The sequence below is a fragment of the Dipteris shenzhenensis genome, chromosome 23 (genome assembly GCF_047967505.1).
Source record: "Dipteris shenzhenensis isolate YYH24624 ecotype China chromosome 23, Dip_SZ_1.0, whole genome shotgun sequence".
Taxonomy (NCBI): domain Eukaryota; kingdom Viridiplantae; phylum Streptophyta; class Polypodiopsida; order Gleicheniales; family Dipteridaceae; genus Dipteris; species Dipteris shenzhenensis.
The window spans coordinates 50,851,322-50,865,736 of NC_141618.1; the positions used below are offsets into that span (position 1 = coordinate 50,851,322).

The 14,415-nt window shown below is 41.6% G+C and overlaps 1 protein-coding gene across 1 annotated transcript; it reads right to left on the minus strand.

The window, feature by feature from the left end:
- Nucleotides 1-1,098: 1,098 nt before the first annotated feature.
- LOC147887506 (F-box/kelch-repeat protein At3g27150-like) lies at nt 1,099-3,558 on the minus strand. Its single transcript, XM_087394995.1, has one exon. It carries the CDS (start codon nt 2,930-2,932, stop codon nt 1,562-1,564), a length of 1,371 nt encoding a protein of 456 aa, XP_087251121.1. The 5' UTR covers nt 2,933-3,558; the 3' UTR covers nt 1,099-1,561.
- Between the last annotated feature and the right edge of the window lie 10,857 nt (nt 3,559-14,415).

The following is a 14,415-nucleotide window of genomic DNA, read 5'->3' on the forward strand; positions in this document are numbered from 1 at the left end:
AGCCAGTATCCAATCAATTTTACACTCAAATCCAGAAAAAAGGAGAGTAAATAAACCTCAAATTAACCCCTTCACAAACATGTATTGTCCCTACATCATTCCTTCATCGACCTTAGAAAATTGTACCACAAAAGTCCCCACTTTCAAGCAACCCTGTGGGCTACCCGTGTAGAGGATAGTAACCATTAGTAGCCACGAGTATGATACCCTTCGATAAGCACTTCCAGCTAAAATTCAGCGCATCCTGAACCCTGCATGCCTTGTTTTGTGGGATTAGTATACCACATATGAAAGGTATTCAGAGGATTGCAAGCAAAAGAAAATCAAGTACTCTGCAATCCTCATACACTTCCAAGTGAAAAAATGGCAGCACAGACAATATGCTCAATATGTCAATTCGACATTACACATTTAGAGATGAAGGCAATTTACAAAGAGCAGCTAGAAATTTCGATGTCAAATGTGACTAGGGATCAGCTTTTATAACTCTCCTTACTCAGCTATGAGGGGACTATCTTCTGAAAAATTCTATGAGAAATCCCCCAGGGCTACAAGGGAAATTGCATCTCAAAATTTGGACAACTCTCACAAAAAGGAGTTTTGAAAACGCTTTGAAGGATATCAATAGTTGGCACTCACACAGAAACCATACAACAGCACCTGCTATATTGTCTTGCTGATGCAAAACAGTGTACATGCATAGAAAACTACGGCAATAACAACAGGACACTAACATACAGCAACTATGGGTAGCGACATGCGAGGAGAAAATGGCATGGCGTTCCTCCATGGGGGCCCTTTTCCCTGACATTTTAAATTGCATCGTGTTTTCGTGAGAATTCCTTTTAAGGCACTTACCCAGGTGCTATATCCGAAGAGGAGATATTACTGCACTCTGAAAGAAGAGAGAATCAAAGCAATATACTGGAATACAGTCCTACCCAGCAATACTAATTGTCACGGAAGTTCAACCCCCAAGTAGGTCGCCTTTGGCTCCAATGGTGGATAAAGAGGTTAGAATATAACACCTTAAAAATTCTCACAAACAAGTATAAAAATATGAAATGAATTTAGACAAGGGCAAGAAATTGTTGACAAATCAATTAGCTTTTTTCAAACATAGGTACAAATATATCTTCCGAGGTACTTCCCACAAAAGTTATCACCATCTCCACATCCACTTTTGAATGTCCAGTGGATTGGAGCATAGTGACAAATCATTTGATCCTGTGCAAAGAGGAGCCAAAATAACAGCACCTACAATACACAGCAAGCTACTTGCTTGCATCAAATCTACAAGGGGCTGAAACAAGAAGGATGTGCAGCAAAGAGGAGGTGGCAGGAGAGACTACATATACGAGCAAAAAAGGGTGAGGTCTGGGAGGCCAAAGATAATATTTGCGAAGACCCTTTCCTCGCTATACAATGACCTTAGTTCGTGGATGGACACTTGAAATCCATCTGTCAAGACACAACTCCATGAGATGTGCAGACAGGAGAGATCAATCTTACTGGGAGTAAAGAGGTGCATCATCCAAGAACAAGGAAAAATGAACACTAACTAGGCCGAAACGATGGCACAGTTCATAACGAAAGGGCCGAAGGGACAGAGCCTTGTCAAATGATTCCAACGCAACTGCCCACCTTCAAGTTCTGGCTTGCAGACGTGCATCCCATCAGCATACTCGGAAGTTCTACCTCCACCAATCACCAGGAGCTGATCCCCTAAAGACTTGAACGCCACACCCCAGCCACTCACCAAATCTGCTCTAACTGGAGCTTCACCCAATACCTTCCATGAATTCGTTGCTTTTATGTACCTCTTCAGCTGATTGGTTTCAGCTTCGAGGGCATACAACTCATTCTTCACCACTGCAATCAGGGGAGGAGCTCCTGGAAAGGAGCTTGTGACTGGAGGAAGCATGTTGGGGATGATAGTCCATGTTTTGAGCAGGGGATCATAAACCTCAGCAGAGGTGAGGTGTTCCCCTGCAGGGTTCTTCCCTCCGATGACATAAAATTTCCCGTCGAGGTAGCAACCTGCGCAGAGTCTTCTGCATGCATTCATATCAGGGAGTTTCTCCCACTTTTCGGTTTCAGGATCATATCGTTCTGCGGACTGAAGAAGCTCTCCGGAAAGAGTCACTCCTCCGGCAACGTAAGCCAAGCTCCCACAGCTCGACCAGGCATAGAGGCAGCGAGGAGTAAGCATAGATGATCCCTTAGCCCATTGATTGTTCACTAAATCGTACCTCCAAGTGACGATGCCTTCCACAGCATTGCGTCCTACTACCAGCAGCTGAGTTCCGACACTGAACGACTCCTTGTCACAAGAATAGTAACAGAAATCGGCTTCCACCGGTGGTAACCTCCTCCACTTCCCGCATTGCGGATCAAAAGCTTGCCAGTCCGACTGCCCGCTCGCAACCATGCACACCCATTGCTCCACTATCCCATTCCTGCGCCTTATCTTGAACAGCTCGCCGCTATCCGTCAGTGCATAGAACTTTCGATTCAGCATACGGAATTTCTCGTAATCGTATCGGGGTACTCGGGCAAGACACAGCAGCGCCAGGTCGTCGTCTAGCCCAGGTACGTACTGATACTCCTCGGAGGGTTCCCTCCTCACAATCACTGCAGGCCGCTGGACTTGCTGCTCCCCAGCTTCCGCTGGAGGAGCTTCCACACGGCGCCGGGATCTCTTACCCTTCGATTTCTTTGCTGCCCCATTGCTGGCGCCCGCCACATTCTGACCCGAACTCTCGCCGCCAGGATTCACAATCGATGCATTCAACCTCTTACCTCGCGATGAGCCCCCGGCCCGGCATCCATTTGCCGACGGGCGCTGCTTGCCGTTGCCCTCCGCGCTGGAATTTTCTGCCTGACGATCCCCAGAGAGATCTATAGACGGGCGTGCACGGCTCTTCCCCATAAAGAGCGAAGCGGACAGGTCAGAGAAGGAGGAACGGCCGTCTCGGAACAAAGGAGGCAGAGAACAGAGCTAGTCCTCTCTTTCTCTCTCTCTCTGCTGTATGAGCTCTCTCTCTCTCTCTCCCCCCCCCTCTCTCTCTCTCTCTCTCTCTCTCTCTCTCTCGCTTTCGAAATCTCTCAGGAGTACGAAAAGAAGCAGAGGAAGCCAGGGATCGGGGATGCCAATTCAGAAGCTATAGGAAAGTTCCCAGATTGCGCTAAGGAGGAAGACAACGAGGAAGGGGAAGGGGAAGACGAAGCTCCCATTGGAGCACGCTCACCACAGCAGCTAAGGCTTCAGGCGATACGGCCGGGGCTGGAGATCGAATTTGGGGAAAGACATCGGGGGGGGGAGGCTTAAGAGGGGAGGCTGGGGGGTCTATGGAGGGCTATGGCGGTAGGGAGGGAGGGAGGGGGGGACTGGCGAGGGGATTGAAGAGAGGTCTGGCGATGGCGGGGGGGCAGAGGCAGGAATCAAGGCCGCAAAGGCAGAGGCTGCGGGGGTGGCAGGGAAGGCCTTGAAGGGTCACAGAGACTGTGGCCGCCGGTGGCTATGGCGTTCAAAGCTCGAGCTCGGCTATGGCGGCCTCTACACAGGCCCCCAAAAAAGGCATACTGCTCCAGTTGGTGAAGAAGACGAACCCCCACCGGCTTTACCGCCTATCCCCGGTCTCCCCCTTTGTCCCCTCCCCCTTCCACCCTGGCACCCACCTCCACCTGCCCGTCCTCCTTCCCCGCCACGTGGCCCGCGCAGACTCAGATGCCTTATTATTGGCCCCCTTATTATGACCCCCCTTAAGAATAAGTTTTTTTAATCTGCCCCCCCTGCCCCCTTTTGGCGTTTTTTTAATTAACGCCACTAATTGTGCTTTAGGGCTCTCCCCCCTGCTACCAAGATTTTCGCGAGATTTTGGCAAATTTAAATAATGACGGCCTTTTAAACCCCTCCCAGAGTGGCGGAGACCCACGTCAGCAACTGCGTGACCCCCTAATTAGCACAGCCATAGGCCCACGTCAGCGAGTTTGTGGCCCCCCGTCATGTGCTAATCCCCCCCCCCGCCCACCTAACCTTAACCCGTGTCAATTAATTGCAGCTTAGTCAAAGTCAACCTATTCCTGACCCCCTGCAGCCGGTTACCAGTAGCCGCCCCTGCGCCCGTGGGGCCCGCCGCCTACCGGCGATAGCCCCTATCGGCGGCCCGGGCCCACCGCCGCAGACCGCGACATTCCTGGCCCTGGTTCACCGGCAAGGCCCCGACAGCGCGTGGTGGCCGACTTGCAGCCCGCCACGTGCCAGTCATTAAGTCCGCCTTTGGAACTTAGCTGTGCGCGGCGTTAACCGGTGCCGGGTTAAAACCGGCCGGTTAAAATGAAAAATATTTACATTCGTGTACATTTCGAAGACCCCATTGCATTAAACAAATAGATGACACCTGTGTTTGATCCTGGGCCCAATTTAAAAAATCAAAGACACCTGTATTTTATCCTGGTCATTTATGTATTTTTAAATGCAAATCTAAAATTTAAGAAAAAATAAATCTTACCTTTGAGTACACTTTCCAACACACACATTCCGTTTCAATTAAAGTGTAAATCCTTGACATCCTTCTATTAGCGTGCATAGCTCATCTAATCATGTCAAGATCTCTAACTATCAAGCGCAGCCAATCATCACCGGCTGCACATGCCTCCATCACGTAGATAGAAGGGCCCTCTTGTCACCGAGATCGAGCTCTTGATCTGTGGGCTAGCTCCCACATCGTTCGTCGTTCCACTGGTACTAGCCCCCACATTGATCCTTGATAACATGAATTTTTCGCTAGCTAATTGGTGCTTCTCGCCCCCACATTGATCCTTGATCTCTTGACCAACATGAATTTTTGGCTAGCTAATCGATGATCAACGTGGGGATCCACTAGAGGATAATCCCTCCTCGTTTAGGGCCCTAACCTTACCGAAGGATGCCCTTGTTATGGCTTCCTTGACCACTAACAACATTCTTAGATAGTCCCACATGAGTAATTAATCTAGTCCACAAAAAAGTACTTATCATCTTCATTCTTAGTAATATCCTTGTACAATGAGCTACCCTCCTACACACATGCACAACCACCCACGTATTTACTGTGCTCTCTTATAAACAAATATGTCATCCAGGCAACTGTGAGTCTCTCATCAATATATGATGGCAATCACACACATCCCTCATTCCATTTTTGCAAACTACCTATCTCTCTCATCTACCTTTGGCTTCCCCACCAACTTTCCTTCTCATGATTCCAACAACCCCCACACCTCCTTGCCTCCATGGACAAAGCTTTTCCCATTGGTCCCAAATCTTGTCACTAAGGCATGACAGAAGCTACAAGAGCATAAACACCTCACATTTGCACATGAAGTGACAACCTCACACATGCAAAAGAACCTTGCTTACACAACATCCCACCAAACATGAAAAGTGAACCACTGATGTACGCACAATCAAGCTAACTTTGTCTATTTCTCTCCATGTGAGGCTTAGTTAAACCTTTCAAACATCAAGCAAAACGTCTCACACACCATCATCAACCAATAGCATCATTGTGCCTTCCATGGGTTGGTGGGCCTGAAGTCCTACCTTGCATGCAAGTGACAATCAAGCATTCGAGCCAAAGGTTCTACTGTTAAGTTCTTTAAAATAAATGCAATAAGTCTCTAAAGCTCCTTGAATCTAAGTACAAGTGTGTTATTTCAGATTTAGAAGTAGGCTTTGTTCGTGTGTAGTCTATGGATCTTAGAACTAGTATAATCCAACTCCTGTTTTTTGCATGACTTGACTACTATTGGGCAGTGCAAGTTTTAAGTCCATGCATCTCTTAAGCTTGTGCATGCCTCTTATGCATGAAACAAGGTCATGTATTTTAAACTATTATCATACCTTTTCACACACCATTCATAAGTGCCTCAGCGCAACATTTTTTTGAGGCGTCCAATTCAACAAAAGTGTAAAGTATTTTGTTTAATTAAAAAGATAACTAGTGCATTTTCAAATAAGTAAAGGGAAAAGTGCATGGTTATGGCAATGATCATGATCATGATCACAACCATGTCTTTAGCCTTCCTTTTCCTTCTGTAGGAAAAATGGACACAATACTATTGTTGTCACATCCACGCACCATCATATGTAAAAGCAAACCAATGTTTAGTTTGTAAGATTATGTCTCATGTTATTGCTTCCAAGTCTCCAAAATACAATGATGAATTCTAAGTGTATTCAAAGGTCACTCTTTATATTATGCAACCTCCCTCTTAAAATGTATTATTGCCTCCAAGTCTCCAAAATACTAGGATGAATTCTAAGTGAATTCCAAGGTCACTCTTTATGTTATGCAACCTCCCTCTTAAAATGTACGTATACTTGAAATGAGTATTCAACTAGAAACATCTTTTCTTTCTCCACCGCCATCTTTCATTATCACATCTCTAGAAATATAGTGTTTTATATACCTACTTTCTTTTGTAAGGGTTAGAATAATGTATGCTTTGATACTCCAAATGTTTTGTTAGAAAATGCTTTTCCTCTTTTTATGGAGAGGGACAATGGAAAAAGAAAAGAATCTTCAAATGATTTGTGTGCTTACAAGGTGTAGCATGGCACAAGCGTCTCTCTCTCTCTCTCTCTCTCTCTCTCTCTCTCTCTCACACACACACACACACATACACACACACACACACACTTTTTTCTTTTTTTGGGTAAAATTACACACGCACACACACACACACACACACACACACACACACACACACACACACACACACATCTTCCTTTTGCTCATAAAGAAGCAAGCTAACTTGTGCCTCCTTGTTGGACTAGTTTTTGTACATGGTATTTGATAGTAAAAAAGAAAATATGGACACTTTTGGCCTAGTTTCAAAATTACTACGTTTTCAATATCTTACTTATATACTCTTATCAAAGCCAGTGACTAAAACACTTACCAAGAAAGTTAGGGATATACTATACAGTAGTATATGTACTTGCATGGTGAAGCTTGATCCAAAAGATGGGTTCCTATAGTTTAAAATATGGAAAACCTTTACTCTTTTATGTAGTTATTTGTAGATCATCAATTGTGTTCATAAGTCTGAATCTATTATTGTATAACATATTAAATCAAAAAGTCAACCTCACTTTCCCTAAGCATACCAAAGTCGCATCTTAAATTGAATTACACATATCTCTAAATTTTTTTTAAAGGGGAAATTCAAGTAAATCGCATGTGTGAAAAGTAATATGTCATTTGTATGATGCCGTTCTATGTGTCAAGAAATTTGACAATTAAAAATAAGAAGGCCATGCAATGCACTGTATACAATAGATACACTATACTTTCACATAAGGACATTAAGGAAACGTTTCCACTACAATCAAAAGCTATAAATTCTGGTTGTTAGAAAATCTTTTATCATAATACATAAAAAGACATACGATCCTTGATGATGACATGAGTGCCAGTGAGATTTCCCTCCCCTTCTCTTTGATTCTAACTAGAGGCATGAATACCCTGAACAGAGAGTAAGTGGCTAAGGGAAGAATCTCTCTATGCAGACACGTAGACCTAATGCAACATCCAAGAAAACAAATAAGAAAGAGAACTAATTGGAACCAACGATGGAGACGAAAGTAAGCTCAATGGCTATTACGTTTATGGAGACCTATAATACTTGATCTACATGGAAATGCTCATGTGGACACATAGAAAGTTCGTAAAATACAAACTGACTGAGTCGGCTGATTTGTGAGGAATTTATATAATGCTCTTATAGCATTTTATTTACCTTCATGGGCTGATGCGCCTTTCCTATGACTTGCACTTCGCCTCTACCTCTTAAGCACGACCTAGCCTTCTTGGAGATTTCTTAACAGTATACGTACGAGATCCTGAAGATCCTCCAAGCATATATAGTCCAAAACGTGAGCAGGGTGCCAAGCTTCTATTACAAAATGGCAAACTCTTCGTTAACTCATGCCACTAGCAAGGGGGACTATTTCCAAAGCCAGAGCCTGCTGATCTATATGAGGCCACCAAAGTTTTCATCACCACTTTCAACTGCGATGACTAGACCTTTGTGCGTACATACGGTTGTCTTCACATGACATGCACAATATATTCTATGTCGTTCTTGATTAATGGTTCGGCTCATGACTCTACATGAAATGTCAATGGTGAGGCTGGGCTGCTCATGGGATCTGATGCAATGAACTACTACATTCAAGCAAAGAGCACACGAAGTAGCAAGGGTGCCTTTAAATTGCCACTGAGTCATCTCTTGTTGACACTATCAATGAATTCGGGTGGCCAGAAATGCAACATGGGACAAGATAACTGGAGGTAAGAGCTTAGACCACAATGCTGCAAAACCGAGACGTAGTGCTAGTTTTTATTGTCATCATGACATTCTTTCACGAGAGAATCATACCTCTCCATAGAGCCTTCGAAGCCTATTAAAATGACTACGTACACTCGTGCTCCCTTCCTGAGTACCATGCGACACCATATGGAGAACTAATGAAGCTTTGATCAAAGCTGTGAGCATACCTCGTTCCAAGTAATTTGTTTCATGGTTGGATATCCTCATAGATTTACACGTATATATAAAGTTTGGGGATCTTCCTTTAAGCATGTTCACAAATACAACACTATAGAACATGCGTTTATATATATAAGGAGACCTTCTTTACATAGTGCTCAACTTGGGAGTGACTCTTTAACATTTTGCTACATTAAAGGGGTATTTTAGTAGCCAGCCTCACATACCCCTTCTTTTCATGTTCATGGATATATTTCAAATACTATACAACATATGTTATTAAATTTTGTTTTCTAGTACATTAAGACTATATACAATGTATAGTAAATGACCTATGGTAAATAGTGTGTGGTATATGAATAACACAGTGCCTATTACATGGCATTTATAATTTATTATTTCTTTTTTTTAAGGGGCTTGCGGATTACAAGTTTATTGGTCAAATGGTTCACCACCATGATATAACTATAGCATGAACCCTCTACGGCTTGGATAGGGATTTTCTTGTTTACCATATCCACAATGATCATCAAATTTGGATTGAACTTTTTTCCCACACATGGGGGGTTCTTTATAGTTCTTTCCAAAGAGATTTTTCGTATGTGCTCTACTTAAATGAAGCATTTGGATACCTGTGAGGCAAAGGTTGAGGTGCAACACGATGCACCACTGACTTTGGTTAAAATTTACTATCAATAGCATATGAAATTATGACATCGATAACAAGTGGAGTTGTGCTATGAAGCCTATAGTCCCACAATGAAATGTTCTTGTTCTAACATGCTTATTCTTGTGGATGGATGCAGGTGAGTGGAGCTCCTTCAACATCATGTGCTGTATTTGTATAGCAAATTGGGTTTTTAATAAAAAGAACCTTCTTCTAAAGTTTTTCTTGTGGCTTCTTGTCTTGAAAGGATTGAAATGGATTATGTTTATCTTGAAATGTTCGTGCGCGTGTGTGCACGCTCGCACACACACACACACATCTTTGCATGCATGCAAGCATGCACATGCATATACACACACATATACAAACACATGACACACTTGCACATGTGACACACACCATGCATGTGCACACACACATAATGCATGCATACACACCACGTGCACGTAAGCCAAGCACTCACATGCACACACACACACACACGCTCTCTCTCTCTCTCTCTCTCTCTCTCTCTCTCTCTTTCTCAAAGACACACAGGTGCACATGTATGTATGCATGCAATTGCATACACATGTACGTGTGTGTGTATGCAAACAAACATTCACATACATGCAAACACATGCATATACACCACATACACACACATACACACATAACCATGCATGGATTGAAGACACACATGCATGCATGCACCCACATGTAGATGCTCATTCACACACACACACACACACACACACACACACACGAGTGCACACATTTAGAAATCATTTGAATTACTTATTTAGTTATTTAGATAAGAACGTATGTATATATGCATTGATATGTGTGTTCATGGATTGATATATGTTGGTACAAGCTTTGTATTTTATGAACTTGAAAATTTCATTGGCACTTTGTATATCTATATATTTCTATTGTTTAAAATAAGCATTAAATGAATTTTGAATTGTTGTTAAAAATGAGTCCTTAAAAATATTTCACCCTTGCCCTTTAACAAAACTTAGCTCGTGGTTTTGTCTAAATTGCTCTCACCTTGCTATTGTCCCTCGTTCATCCCATTTGTTAAACCTTTTACTCGACTTACCCTCCACAATTTTATCATTTGAGTTCATTATGCCTCCAAGTTATAATTCATATAATAAGACAAACAATTCAAGCTCCATAAAGAAATATTAGAACCCAATGATTGTTCCATATTCTAATTTTTTATGAAGATAGAAGACAAAATTCATTTGGCTTCAAGAGGAATCCCTTGTGGGAAGTGAGACACATGCATTTCAAATAATGTGGGAGAAGACTAGAACATGTATCACTAAAACTTGAACAAATGACTAAAAGGCCAAGATAATTCATTCATTTCACATAAGGTATCCTCTAGCTAGGTAGAAATAGTTCTATATCACTTTGTAAAATTTGATATGTGATTAGCACTTCTTCCACCCTTTAAAGAACACATTTTCCTTTAATCTTACAATATTTCAACTAAAACATGCATATGAAGGCAACTTATTAAGACTCTTTGCATGCTAGACAAAGAGATAATATTACACAAAGAAAGCCAATAGTTGTAATTACTTGAAATATACTATACTGTTTAAAAACTCATTGCATGATAGTAAATGGGTAATGTTGTAGTCAACAAGATAATATGGTATCTTAAAAAGGCAAAAAGCATTCATGACATATTGTATCAAATATCCAAAGAATATTTCTGAAACTATCGAAGCTTTCAAAAAAAAACATACATAATTGTCTATGGGCATTTGTTTGTGATGTATCATTAAAGAAGTGTGTGGGATATGTCTTTTAAATTGGCTTAACATGTCATTTGTAGAGTTATATCACCATGGGAATCCACATTGTGTCGAATTCCACATTATCAATTCATTTTCTATTTTGCATTCAAATTAATATTATTATAAAGGCTTGTATGGTTGAAATGTGTGCACTCACACGAGTGCATGAATGGTGCAAGTGTCAATAGGGAGAGGGATAAATTGAAACTCACCTTGTAATGACATGTGCAAATGGTACAATCAATGGCTTAATCCCACCTACAAAATGGGGGCCTGATATTGGAGGCATATAACACCTTGGTGATAAGAGTCCTCAGTACTTAGTACTCAGTATCCACTTTTGGGGATGAGGCTTCTTGGAGTAGCTAGGTGGTTGATAGTTGGGGCACCCTCAGTACATGGCTCCACCAAATAATGCCAATTGTTAAACATTCCAACATGGTATCAGAGCTCTAGGAGCATTAGCTATTCGTGATTAAGGTGCAAGTTGCAATGTTCGCCACATGGAAATAGGGAAAAGTTTGGGCATTAATTAATAGGTGGCACTCCAAAATCGAAGGTCTCTAGCAATGATTGCATATTCCAATGGTGGCATCGGTGTGGCTAATTATCAATGTAGAAGTGCATAGATATATGTGGATTGATGGCAAACATGAGATCGGTTGAGTGGTACCGGTTGGGGATGGAATTGCATGTGTTTATGGATCGAACAAGATTCAAGCATATAATAATAGCTTACGATAGGAATTGTAGATTGGCAAAATGGCAGATGCAAACAAGTAAAACTCAAGCAGCATAGATTGCAAAGATAGCAAGTGACATGACTATAGTAGCTACATAAAGCAAGCATCATAGCAATAGAGATTGACACAAACAAAGCTTGTAGCATAGCGGGGAGACACACACATAGACACAGAGGGAGAGAGAGTATATAACTAATTGTACATCATTGAATTATAGACAAGAAAATGGTATACATACATGAGTGCATAGGATTAGGTCTCTTAGTCCACATAGTATAGTCCACTTGGGACCTATTCACATTTATTGAAATTTACATGTTTTAACATGTTAGAACATGGTATATATTTATATTGATCAAGATATGTTTTCACTTTGATTCAATACCAAATATAATCAAGGGAACAGGACATGAGGACATGTAATCATGGTTAAGCACAAGTGATGCGTTAGAATAAACCCATACCAAAGGTAATCAAGGTCATACATGTTGAAATCTTTGACAAGGCTTGGCATTATTTGGTGGAGTCATGTAATGATGGTGCCCGAACCCTTAGCCACCTAGCCACTCTAAGGAGCCTCCTCCCCGAACCCTTAGCCACCTAGCCACTCTAAGGAGCCTCATCCCCAAGTGGCTAGATGGCTAAGGGTTCGGGCACCGTCATTACATGACTCCACCAAATAATGCCAAGTCTTGTCAAATATTTCAACATGTATGACCTTGATTACCTTTGGTATGGGTTTATTCTAACGCATCACTTGTGCTTAACCATGATTACATTTCCTCATGTCATGTTCCCTTGATTATATTTGTTGTTGAATCAAAGTGAAAACATATCTTGATCAATATAAATATATACCATGTTCTAACATGTTAAAACATGTAAATTTCAATAAATGTGAATGGGTCCCAAGTACTATGAGGACTAAGAGATCTAATCCTATGCACTCATGTATGTATACCATTTTCTTGTCTATAATTCAATTACGTACAATTAGCTATATACTCTCTTTCTCTCTCTCTCCCTATGTGTGTGTGTGTGCGCGTGCACGTCTCTCTCTCTCTCTCTCTCTCTCTGTCTATCTCTCTCTCACTCACTCACTCACTCACACACACACACACATACACACACACACACACACACATGCACACACACACACACGCACGCACACATGCACACATGCACACACACAAGGGGTTGTTTATTCTTGCCTTTTTGATTTCAAAAATTCCTTTGATATAGTTCCACATAAGAATGGGAAAGGTTGGAAAAAATTCAAGTCCCTTTAGAACTCAAAGAAGCATGAGTTTTAGCACAGCTAGCATAGCCAGAAGTAGATGGATCATGTTCCAAGAGAAAAACTAGCATAAGCAGTGACAAGTGTGAAGCAAGGATGCTCCCTCTCACCGATGCTTGTTGGCCTCTTTATCGATTATTGGGAAGATTGGACGAATATACAAAGCAAGGAGGGTGTGCAGATTGCAAGATATGTTTTTCTAATGCTTATCTATGCAGATGATGTGGTTATTGGTATTCTTTGCAAAGAGTAAGGAGAACTTGCAAGCACATTTAGATGCATTGAGAGAGTTCTATAGACACTTGGAAATGCAAGTCAATATAGATAAGGTAAAAATAATATTGATTGGGACACATAATAAATAGCTAAATGCCACCTTCGAAGTGGGGCCCCTAGAAATAGTCAACACACATATATATCTAGGTCTGGTTTTCATGGTAGACAACTATAAATATGCAATTATGGAGAGGAGAGTACTAGGAGAGGAGAATACTAGGAGAATAGTAGGAGTATTGAAAGCATTATATAGCTTCTTTAAAAAATGCAAGAAATCACATCCATGGAATTGGGAAATGAGAAAATTCTTACACAATATCATTGCGCAGAAAAAATCCTTTATGAATGCCCAGCTTGGGCGGCACACGGAGTCTCTAGGGTCTACTAGCAAAGAATAGAAAGATTACATAAACGTTTCCTAATAGGAGCATTAGGGATTAAGGCGTAGACACCCTAATAGGGGAGTTAGGTCTTAAGGCACAAACACCCTACCCCATCGTACTAGATGAAGTAGGTATGATACCTCTAAAAGTGGAGGCAATGTGTCAATTCATGTCTTACCTTGACAAAGTTGAGAAGATGGACACCAGTAGGTGACCACACAAGGCAATGGAAGCTACACAAAGCACGACATGGCATAAGGAGGGGATGGAGTGGATGGAATCATGGGGTATAATGGTTGCTGATATACTAGAAGATGCATATTAAATTAGGGAGATAATGACATAGAAAATGCTATGGAAGCTATGGCAAAACCCGGGGACAAAAAATGCAATTCTACAAACAAGAAATTAACTCAATGGACAACAGGAAGCTAATTTGCAAAATCATAACTAGTTCACATGATTTAGAGGTGGAGACGGATTAGTGGGCAAGAAAGGATCTACAAAATTTGCCCCATAGGGGAGGTAGAAAATGACTAAAATGTAGAGCTTACACACATCAGAGAATGTTATGGGAGCAATAGAAAATTTGCAAGAGTAGCCAGTAGAAAAACTAGGGATCTACATAAAAGAAGTCTTAGAACACCACAACAAGGTAATAGGGGTAGCACACAAACTAGCTCAATACATACTCACTACATAGCAGGTATTA